The sequence below is a fragment of the Lycium barbarum genome, chromosome 6 (assembly GCF_019175385.1).
Source record: "Lycium barbarum isolate Lr01 chromosome 6, ASM1917538v2, whole genome shotgun sequence".
NCBI lineage: Eukaryota > Viridiplantae > Streptophyta > Magnoliopsida > Solanales > Solanaceae > Lycium > Lycium barbarum.
Genome location: NC_083342.1, coordinates 112,190,273 through 112,201,865, shown reverse-complemented (window position 1 = coordinate 112,201,865; position 11,593 = coordinate 112,190,273). Strand labels below are relative to the sequence as shown.

General features: G+C 34.4%; 1 protein-coding gene across 1 annotated transcript; it reads right to left on the bottom strand.

Annotated features, from left to right (window-relative positions):
* Positions 1–3,267: 3,267 nt before the first annotated feature.
* LOC132645539 (sphingoid long-chain bases kinase 2, mitochondrial) lies at positions 3,268–8,944 on the bottom strand. Its single transcript, XM_060362559.1, has 12 exons — positions 8,621–8,944; positions 8,031–8,107; positions 6,671–6,724; positions 6,535–6,594; positions 5,859–5,936; positions 5,673–5,719; positions 5,540–5,580; positions 5,277–5,361; positions 4,598–4,712; positions 4,321–4,443; positions 4,113–4,213; positions 3,268–3,560 (listed from the first exon to the last, which is right to left on the bottom strand). Exons 1-12 carry the CDS (start codon positions 8,796–8,798, stop codon positions 3,431–3,433), a joined length of 1,089 nt encoding a protein of 362 aa, XP_060218542.1. The 5' UTR covers positions 8,799–8,944; the 3' UTR covers positions 3,268–3,430.
* Positions 8,945–11,593: the final 2,649 nt, after the last annotated feature.

Sequence of the window (11,593 nt, the reverse complement as noted above, 5' to 3'; positions counted from 1 at the left end):
TTTAGTAGAGACTTTAAGGCTGCATATTTATTTTTAATATAAGACAAAGTAATAGGATGAGTTTAAGGAAAAAAAAATGACAAAATGTTATAAATAATACAATGTGCAAGGTGTAACATTTGTCATAATTAAGAAATTATAAAGAGAGTTAAAAGAGTGACTTTTGGATTTTTTTAACATAGCATGTAAATAAAAAAAATGAGAGAAAAATCCAAAAAAGGAGAAAAAAGATAAATAGGAATGATGGTCATAGAGATGTGCCACATCACCTTGTCTATGCCTAGCTTTATATTATATATAGATTTCATTTAGACACCCTTGGGCTCAATTAAATCTTATTTCATTTAGACACCCTTGGACTGTACGATGGAGACACTTTTTATATGATCAGTCAAATATACGAAGTGAGTGTAACACATCCGCCTATAACGTATCAAAACGGTAAATTAAATGAACACATGTGCCATATATATCAAAAATAATTATGAAAGAGAGCATAACTTTATGAATCATGAAGATTTCTTTGGTTACAATTAATACTTTACAAAGTTCTTTCATATTTGGGCCTGAAAGAGAATATTTTATTGATAAACTTTATGAATGTCTAAACGCTCTTTGCAATCTCCACAGTCTCTCTTGTTTTCTCTTATTATATCTTTCGTTATGAAAATAGCTAGTAGCATCTCTATTTATAATAGTAAGAAATCTACGTATTCCTATATTAATTTGAGTATAAATCCTAACTAGACATAAATTAAAATATTAAATCCTAACTAATTTTGATTTCCTATAATTTTGAATTATTATTTCCAACAGGATCCAGCAACAAATTCTAAGAACTTCTTCAATACAGCCATGATTCTTTCTTCTTCATCACCTCTTTCGTGTAGCAAAGAATTTGATTCACCATCTTGTTTGACTCCATTGAAAATAGGGAAATAGGTTTTTTACTCTAACAAAATGGTGATATCTATGATAAGAGAAATAAAAATAATTTGAAAAAAAATGAAAAAGAAGAAGAAAGGAAAAGTAATTTAAAAAATCTAAAATAAAACTTGTTGGAAGGAGAGAAGGAAGAAGAAAAGATTAGAAAAATAAAATATCGTAAAATTTAAGGTATTCATGCTCCTGTTTGGTGTGCAATTCACCCAAGTTATCAGGTCAGCAAAAAGTATCTAAATGACTAAGTCGAACCCTACCTCAGGTGTCTAAATGGAACAAGATTTAGTTGAAGTGTCTAAGTGAAAAATCTTGACGATTACAAGAGTTTGTCGATGGGTTTGGCCAAAAAAATTAAAGGAGGCCACAAAATGAATGGACTTTACAAAAAAAAATGGGCAATTCACAGAATTGCCCTTCTGTTGGGGTGGTCTTTAAATTTTGCCCCTCATATTTGAAATCTTTAAGTTTTGCCCTTCGGCTAAACCCCATGGGTTCCAGGTTCGAACCCCCACACAGTCAAAACTTTAAAAAAAAATCGCAAGGCAGAGTTTAAATTCGCTATGCCCCCACCGGCATACACTTGTGAAGGAATTACCAAAGCTATGTTGGACCCGGCATACTTATGCCTTATGGGCAGACTTGGCATAAGTATGCCGGGTCCGGCATAACTTTGATAATTCCTTCACAAGTTTATGTCGGATCCGGCATAAAAGTTTACCCATTAAAAGTATGCCCTCAACGGCATAAACTTGTTAAGGAATTACCAAACTTATGCCGGTCCCGGCATACTTATGCCTTATGGGCAGACTTGGCATAAGTATATCGGGTCCGGCATAACTTTGGTAATTCCTTCACAAGTTTATGCCTAATCCGGCATAAAAGTTTGCCCATTAAAAGTATGCCCCCACCGAATGAGGGTACCTAGGAAGAATTTCATTGTCCTCCTTCCAATATTATTACAGAACTAAAAGGCTTCATGGTAAAAACTTTGTGCGTGGCCTCTTCCACTCATCGTCATGCAAATGTTGTCATAGTGTTAATACTCATGAAAAACTAGGCTTAGATATAATGGAACAAAATCACGACAACTACTCTTTTCTAACACTACCCCATAATATATTAACAAGAGCAGTTATAATATATCCAATACAGGAAATGTAGCAAAGAAAGTCTTTAGGCCACATTGAAACAAAAACCACTTGAATTTTAATAGAGCATTTTGATGTCACTAAAAATCTGTAAAAAGTTGACATGAGATCTCAAAGTTATGCCGGATCCGGCATAAACTTATGAGGGAATTACCAAAGTTATGCCGGACCCGGCATACTTATGCCAAGTCTACCCATAAGGCATGAGTATGCCGGGTCCGGCATAACTTTGGTAATTCCTTCATAAGTTTATGCCGAGTCCGGCATACACGCGACCCAAACCTTGCCTTGCGGTTTTCTTTTTTAATTTATGCTTGAGCGGGGGTTGGAACTCAGAACCTCATGATTTCTGCGTGAACGCTCAGTGTTGCAATGCGAAGGGCAAAAATTAAAGACCAGCAATATGAGGCGCATAATTTAAAGACCACAAATATGAGGGGCAAAATTTAAAGACCACCCCAAAAGAAGGGCAATCCGCGCAAAAAAATGAAAAAAAATTGCTATTCATTTTACGTTGATGGAGTATTTATTACTTTCATGATGCAATCTTATTATGCGACTAGAAAAGAATTATCCCTAATCAGTAATCAAAATAAATCAATTGTATCATATTTTTTTTAATTATCTCAAATAAAAAATTTAAGAGAATTTGAAATGAGACATGGGAAAGTATGAGATATACAAATACATATTGGATTAAAAAAATTATTCTAAAGCACTACAATATAACTTTTAAATCTATACTACAAATGTTGCTAGAAATATATGAGATATAACAATAAGATACTTCACCAAACAAGTAACCATATAAAGGACTCCCCTTTTCATTTGTGTTACGCAGGTATTACTGATGTGTATTGTCATTCCACATTAAAGTTTATGAAAAATAATACTAAGTTCGTAGGACAAATATGTATACGGAGTATTATTAATATACGAAAGCAATAAAAAGCCATAAAAACTTCACAATAATGCAAAATTTAATACCAAAACGATTTGTAATAATTCAGGTAACCGAAAGACCCCTAAGAGCATGTCAGAAGAGTTCATAAAATCTTGATTTACGTTTTAGACGTACAATATTATGCCCAAAATTTAAAGCTCTAATTTGAAGTTCTTCTACAATTTGCGGCCCGAATTGTTATAACTTGAAGTCGTGCAAAAGAGGACAATGAAGTACTAACAAGGCAGGTTCAAATCTAGCATTTCCAGTGGGTTCAATCTTGTGCAACTATGGGCTTAGAAAATGAAAATTACCACTTTGCCTCCAAAATGAAGTACAGAAACCAATTAATATAAGAATTTCCAAAATCATGTCTAAAAAGAAAAAAGACTAGGGATTAACAAATCAATTCAATAACACCAGGTAGTATGGAAAACTTCCTAGGTAGGAATCCTAAGAATTCTCCATCAGACTGCACATATATGGAGCCACTGCTGCCAATCTCTTCAATTTCAATTGAACGCGCCCTGCAACGACAAATAAAAACTGATGAGGAATCTCATAAACAAAAACTAAGCTAAGTAGATTATAAGCAGTTCATTTCAAGTGTCTCACATGTCAAACGAATCATGTGCAAATTAAGAAAAGAGGCCGAATTTATACTCCTTGGCTTTTATGCTTTGACAAAGAATTTTTTTGGCATGGAGTGCTTCACAGGAAAACATAGATGAAGAGTAGAAAAAGCAGCTCAGTCACAGATGAGAGTCGTGATACAAGTACAAACACACACATAACCCTTAAAGTGGGATCTTTGAGGTTCTTATGGACATTGCAGTATGATCGACCTGGGAAACCTCCAACACTAGAGGTATTATTAGAAAAACAAAGATCATAAATGCATTACTTTTTGAATAGCTGAAACAAAAATCAGCAACTATGTCTAAACTGACTTCTTTTGAAGATACAACATGCATCGTTGCACTAATGTAGTTTCGGAAATGGGACAACTTGGAATTTACAATATGAATTTGAAGAGATGAAAACTGATTTTTTTTCTTTCTGAAGCAATGGTGGTATACCTTCGTGAAGATACATTTTTCACTGATAAGTGTGTCCCTTTGTACAGCTTATGCCCTTTGAGAACGAAATCATACCACTTGAAGTCCTGCAGAATGACCACCTGCACATAGAGTAATGAGTCATAGTAAGTCATACCTAAGCAGTTCCTGGAAAACAGTGATGTTGAAAATAATGACCAAGAACAGGGAAAGCGAAATTTTATTCCACCTCATAATCCCCGCTTGAGGGATTGGCATTTGGTGTAATCTTCATTCCGCCACCAAAATATTTTGCATTCCCAATGCAAAGAGCAGTTACTTGGGAACATACTTCCCATTCACCCTCATCAACCTAGATGACCATCATGTTTTTCTACTGTAAGTAAGGACAAACAAAGCAGAAAGACCAACTAATATATCGACTATGCATAGCAAAATGAACCGCCCCCTCGTTATCCTTAGAATAGTTGAGAGATACCCGATCCCAGTAGGTAAACCAAACTCACCTTGATCCTTAGATCTTGGTTATGGTGCCGAAAGAAAGCTTGCAAAGCACCAATAACATAACATAAGTTTCCAAATTTCTTGTACCTTGATGCATAATAACCTGCTTTTGCACTTCTGCAAAACATTGAGTGAATTATGAGGTTCAATCAAATGTATTTCCTGATCAGAAGCGGCAAACAAGAATAAGACTACTCAATGAGAATGGAATGAAGGCAACAAAGTGAGTAATTTTAGTTTCTTTCCTATAATTTGCTAGATGCTAGAATCAAGTTCCCCTTTCATACTATGCCTAATTCTGGTGAAGACTCAATGCCTTGAAGGGGTAAATACAAGGGGACAGAACGGACTAGATGCAGAGAACGTAGAGGACGCGACGAGCCAGTCTAATCTTTTCATTCAATGCCTAATTTTGGTGAAGACTCAATGCTTTGAAGGGGTAAACACAAGGGGAAAATAGGGACACGACTAGCCTGTATAATTTTCCTAGGAATTAGCACCTCACTTGCACCTTAACAAGAATCACGATTTTATGAGGGTTTGGGAGCAATGGAATTAGGAATTACCAATCCTAATAATAGTGGAGCGGGAACGGAGCCAGGATTGCAGATTCCCTTCCCATCCCATCACCAAATGTCAAACATAACCTTAGACTTAGGAATTTCCAGAAACTGTCCTTACAGATGAATATCAGCAACATTGATGAAATAATGGGGTTCTCCAATTTCTCCAGCTATGCATCCAGCATCAATTTTGGATTTCAGCCCTACAAAACACCTAAATCAGACTTTCTTCAGCAAAGGAAGGAGAAGGACGAAGGATAGAAATACTGAAGCCGTTATTATAGAGTAGGTTATCTCCTTTTATCCGCTTTTTTGGGTTAAGAAGGAATGTTTCAAATCAGACTTTTTTGCAACAAGAGATGGAGTCCTTGTGCCAAGTACCTTTAGCAATGCGTTCTATGGCGTCATGAGGATCATTTTTCCTGATGAAAAGCAAGACCGTCAATAAACATTGATAATCTATGTAAGGAATGACAAAAAATGAAGCTACAAAAACAGCAGAAGTTCCAGTTACCAGCCAAGCGTCCTGGCAAAGTCAGATCCGGTACCTAAGGGGATTATCTGTTAAGAAAGGACACCATTAAGGTATCTTCACGTGGTAATTGATACCAGGCAGTTTGCAATGCAATTAACACACAAAATGAACTTCACAATATCTCAAGACAATGTTTTCAATTTGATGTAAACAATGATGACTCACGCCAAGAGCAGTTGAATGGCTGGAGTCCATATCATGATTACAAACAGGTTTTCCACTGCAGAAGAAGCCATTAACAACCTGAAAATCACGAGTGTTAATCAATTGAGCCAAAACTTAACAGTAAGCATGGATATCATGTGCTAACAGAAAAGAAAACATGAATCCTGTTTGAGCTATAGTATCTGCTGGTTGCCACGGAAGTTGCAACAAGGAAAAGCCAACAGTAAGATCAATTTCAAGGAAAAAGTACTAAGGAAATTTTATGACTATGCCAAAATGATGATTTACGACCAGCCACCCATAATGGCAGATGAGTCTACCTTTAAACAGAGAAAACCTTACATGAGCACTATTTCACTTGCTCTTTAATTGTTATCTTAGCATATTTTAACTAGGTAGCAGTTCAAGGCTACTAGAAGAAATGCGAGTCATTAAATTTTCTTCTTATCTGAGTGTCTTTAGGTTGGCTCAACCTTTGTACAAAAGACAACTGAAAAGCATAGCCTTAGAGAGGCTCAGAGGCAAATAAGGAAAAACAAATATAGAAATTTAACCGATATCCAAACACGAGCCCCGCCCACTCCTTTTCCTTTTTTGTGCTACCTACATGTACTTATGGAGATGTGTGAAAGCAGAAAGAAGAGATTTAAGATTTCAAGAAAGAAACAGGATGCACCTCATGAAGAGTTCCATCCCCACCAACTGCAATTACAGCATCAGCTCCTTCACGGATAGCCTGACAGTACAATTGAGATAAAAGTTTCTGCATTCCACCTGATACTAGCTTAAATCAGAGATGTTTAGGTGTTTACCTCTCTTGTTATGTCAATGGCATGAGAAGGACCTGAAGTTAAAGATTCGCATATCTGGTCAAAAATAGAGAGAACTTTTCACCTAAACAATCATTAACAAAGAACTACAGTAACATCTACAAGAGCAGCGTCATCGCATTAGACATTTTTCCAATTCAAGTTACAGCACGTGGATCTATTCCATGTAGGATGGGTGTATTATCCTACCAGTTGAATTTTTTTGCAGAAATCAACTTATACAATACTCCCACCATATTCAATTCAGCATTGAGAATAAGTACAGGCTGACAAATGTTAGGTTATTTACTGGGAGAATACACAGTCTTATGTTGTTACAGATAGCGAACACAATTTTGGGACAGCGAAAAGGGCAATAACATAATATCTTTGGGTGGAAGGCAGTAATTTGCACCCACTAGCTATTTTCACTTTCTGATCCTAAAAACTTAATAGAAAAGATGGGTATCATTGTTTATGAAACTTGACTAGAAATTTACATACATTTCATCAGAAAACTTATGGTTTGTTTATATGGTCCTCTATACTGGAGAAGGCCCATGTAGCTCTTATAACAGACTATCGCAATTATAACTTCAAACAGCACCTACACTTACCAAAAGCAAAAAAAACAAATTCAAACAGCATTTAGTTTGGCTGAGTATGGGCAAAACTCATCAGCTTACCAGACTACAAAAATAAATTTTGATTCCAGCAAATTATAAGAGAGTAGTTAACGAAGCTGTTGCAGTATATCATGACACAAATATTATGATACCTAGAATGGAATTCCTGAGAATTTGAGGATCATTAGGATGCTCGTACATGCAAATGTGAGATGTTACCAAATGTGCTTCCCCCATTGTATTCATTTTTAAAGCCTTGACTTTTGGTAAAAACTTATACTGGAATCAAAATTTAACTCAACACATACAATCTATTTCATGAGAAGTCTAATAACCCAGAATGTGAGGATTTTGTCCGTTTGTGAGTATTGACCACTACTGTATGTTAAAGTTGACTTCATATGAACATTCTCAATTCATCGATTAAATGGAAGGATCTCTCAGCATCATAACAATGAAATTCCGCCAAAAGCAACCATGGATGACAGGAAATGAGGGAATTCACTTTCAAAAAGGGTAGACAATAAAGAAAAGCTCTGCCTTGTGAGCAATTACAAAGTTATAACTTCAGAAAATCTGCCTTTAACATATTGGACAAAACAATGAAACATCAAATTCATAAGAAAATGCAATACATATCCCTAAAACCAATAAAATAAACATTGCAAAGTTTCTATCAAAAGTTAGAAACTTTAATATTGAAATAGCAAAGAAAAACAAAAGTTGGGAAAACTCACGTTACAGTCATTACCCAAGCGAGACCTAACATAAGGAAGTAGCTTCTTCCATTGCTGACCCGCAGTTCCATTAGCTCCTGCTCCAATAAAACCAAGAAAAATATCAATCAACAATTCCTTTAAACAAATTCAGTTCTATTCAAGCTCATTAAGCATATGTCAATCAACACCTTAAATCCCAAATACCTCGGCCTATTTCATTCCAATATAAAATAAAGAGATCTAACTATGAAAAAGAGATTTGGAGATTCAATGCGAATTGTGTGGTAAGTAGGCACACGTCACAAGTTGAAAACCTGACTTGTCAACTACTCTGTCCCAATTGAAGTGTATTACTTTCCTTTTTGGTCTTTCCTAAAAAGAGTAAGTTATCCAATTCCAACATTCTACTTGCAAGTTTATGATCACAACATTTAAAGGACTACACAACTCTTCAAATTTAAGACCAGAACGTTCAAAAGTCTATTTTTGTTTATTAAACTCCGTGCAATTGGGACGGAGAGAGTATTTAAATGGAGAATAGAAGAGGGAACAAACTCATTATTTCTCCCTTATCCAAAAAAATAGAAAAATTGGAAAAGGAACAAAACCTCGGGGATTGACGACGAAGACAAGGTCACGGCGGCGAAGGGAGGCGGTGCCGCTGCGGAGTATAGTGGAGTTGGAGGAGGTGAGATCTGATGGCATAGGAGCCTGTTGTTCTGCTCTGATTAATGATGGATTTCTCGCCATTGCAACTCCTACTACTACACCTTGATATATAATCATTCTACGACTAATATAAATTTTTATACACAGATTACGGCACACCTTTCTATGTGGGGTTTGGATGTTTTTGATAAGGATAAAGCATTAGCAATGAGAGTGATTAAAAAGGTGATCAATGTTGTGTTTTGAATGAAATGGGGGGTTTATTAGTTGAGTTGTGTACTCCTCTCTCCACTTTTATTTATTCACTTTAAATTTTTCATATTATTTAAAAATTAATAAATAAAATATATAATTTTATCAATATACTCATATTAATTTGTATATATTTTTATTAAATTTAAAAATAATTTTAAAATGAATAATTAATATTATAAATAAAATAAAAAAAATTATCTTATGTTAATATGTTAAAAGTAATAAGTAAAAATAAAAATTTATTTTTAAAATATTAAATAAATAAAAATGAACGGAGGAGGGAGTAATTACTGGTCTTTGAATAATCTGTACTAGCGTTGGACTTTTTGAATTCTAATCCAGTAGCTGAGTGTTGCGTCCTTTTGTTGGCAAATCTTATTTTGTTTTGTTTTTCCCTTTGGACAAATGAAAGAGCATTTCACAAGAAAAATGATGTTTCAATGATGCGAAAAGGTTGTCCGATGGGATCTCTTTTGGACTCATCGGACATTACTCAATAACAATTACAACCCGTTGCTTAGATTGAGCGTTTTCGTTGGCACTAGCGGTCTATTTAGATGAGTTTAAAAAAAGCAGTTTATAAATTAAAAATAACTTATAAATCAAAAAAAAAAAAAAATAGGATAGCTCAACTTATTTCCCCAACTTTTTTTTTGGCTTATAAGCTATTTTCAGCTTATAAGCTGTTTTAGATAAGTTAAGTCAAAAGGCTCAATTATTTTTTTGGACTTATTAAGCACAAAATAGCTTATAAGTTGGTCAGCCAAACACTCAAAAAAACTGAAAACAGCTTATAAACTGTTTTCAGCAACTTATAAGCCAATCCAAACGGGCTCTAGTATATGTATTGTTTTTGTTATTTTAAAGGGAACAGGGTCAAATATACAAACTATTAGAAATGGATTAATTTTTTACTCTGTTATGTTTTATGCTCAAAAATTTCCTTGCCGCAAGCAGGGGCAATTTTGATTGTTTTACACTATCAGAATCTACATGTAAGCCTTCTATAAATACGAAATTTATAATCTTAAAAATAAGATATATTATTTGGTATAACGTATAAAGATAACTTTATGATACACAAATTTCTTACGCTGAAAGTGCATATAATTTAAATTCTTTTTTAAAAAAATTATAGTACAATAGCATTTCAATATGATAGATTAAAAAATTGAAATTTATTTTTTATTGTATTCTACCTCTCTATAATATCATTTACCTATAACAATAACATCACTCTTTGTAAAATTACTTCCCTATAAATGTTTCACTCACATATATATACTCCTTATATCCCACTTCATTTCATTTGAAACTAAATTTTTAGTTATTTTGTAACTTACTTTAATACATGTGTAATCTTGTTAACAGTTTTTTGTTTACGTTAGTCTGATAGGTTAATCGCTTAATTTTTATTTAGTTGATTAGTGATCTAAATAATCAAGATATTATTTATCTTAGTCAATGAAGTGGTGGAGAATTATGATGCCTTGAGTTTAATTCTCAGTAAAGGCGAAAAAAATATTTGGTGATTTTTTCCATCTAGTAGCAGGTACTCCATAAAATTAGTCAAGGTATACACAAACTCATCCCGAACACCATAATAATAATCATAAAAAAAAATAACAGACAAGATTGCAACTAGTGAAGCGGACTGCATATTCTACTTTGCTTAGGAGCCATTTGGTTTTGGATTTATGTAGATGAAATTCGACACATAAAATCTAGTACTAATTTTTATACTGTATAGCGGTCAAACCTTTGAGTTGAGCCGCGGGGAGGAGACGTTTCATCTTAGTTCTTTTGTGTCAAACTGCAAGAAGAAGTGTTTCATTTACTTCTTCACCAAACTTGGGATGGAGAATTCACCATGTATGTTTTCGAGCAACTACAAACCAGGATGTTCCACGTGTTTTACTCGTCAAACAACAAGAGGATAATGTTTTATAAGGTACTCTCGTCAAGACTGCAAAAAAAAAAAGTACTTTGAGTATCTTTCTTGTCGAGCCACAGTGAGGAATGCACCAAGTGGTTCCTCACCAACTATGTGGACACACTTGCATTTTCTTGGTGATATTGATACCATTTGAGCGAAAAGTATTACTATGTGCCCCACACAACTGATATTAGTTGTGTGAGACTCTTTTTTGTGAGATAAAGAAGTGGACCCATATCTTATATTTTTGGGTCCACAAATTTTGAGTCCACAAAAAAAAGCCTCACACAACCCATGTCAGTTGTATAAAACACATTTTAAAATTTTCCCCGTTTGAGCTATCTTGAAAACCTAAAAAGGGAAACGATCTTGGAGGCTAGACAACACGCCATTTTCGCATGAAATGCTATGACCCAACTAATGATATCGATGCCAACAAGACTAGGGGTGTTCATGGTTCGGTTTGGGTCGGTTATTGATTAAAACCATAACCAAACAAATTTAGTTGGTTTTTAAATGTCTAAAACCATAACCAAACCAAATAAAATAATAACCACCGGTTTGGTTATCGTCGGTTTGGTTGGATTTTTCGGTTTATGACTAGCAGCCATGAGACTTATCAGTAAAACATTAAAAAGTTGAAAAAGACATGTCTTTTTTTTTTGTTCAAACGATATCTTTTATTTATAGTTTAAGGTGGAACATACATCATAGAAACATT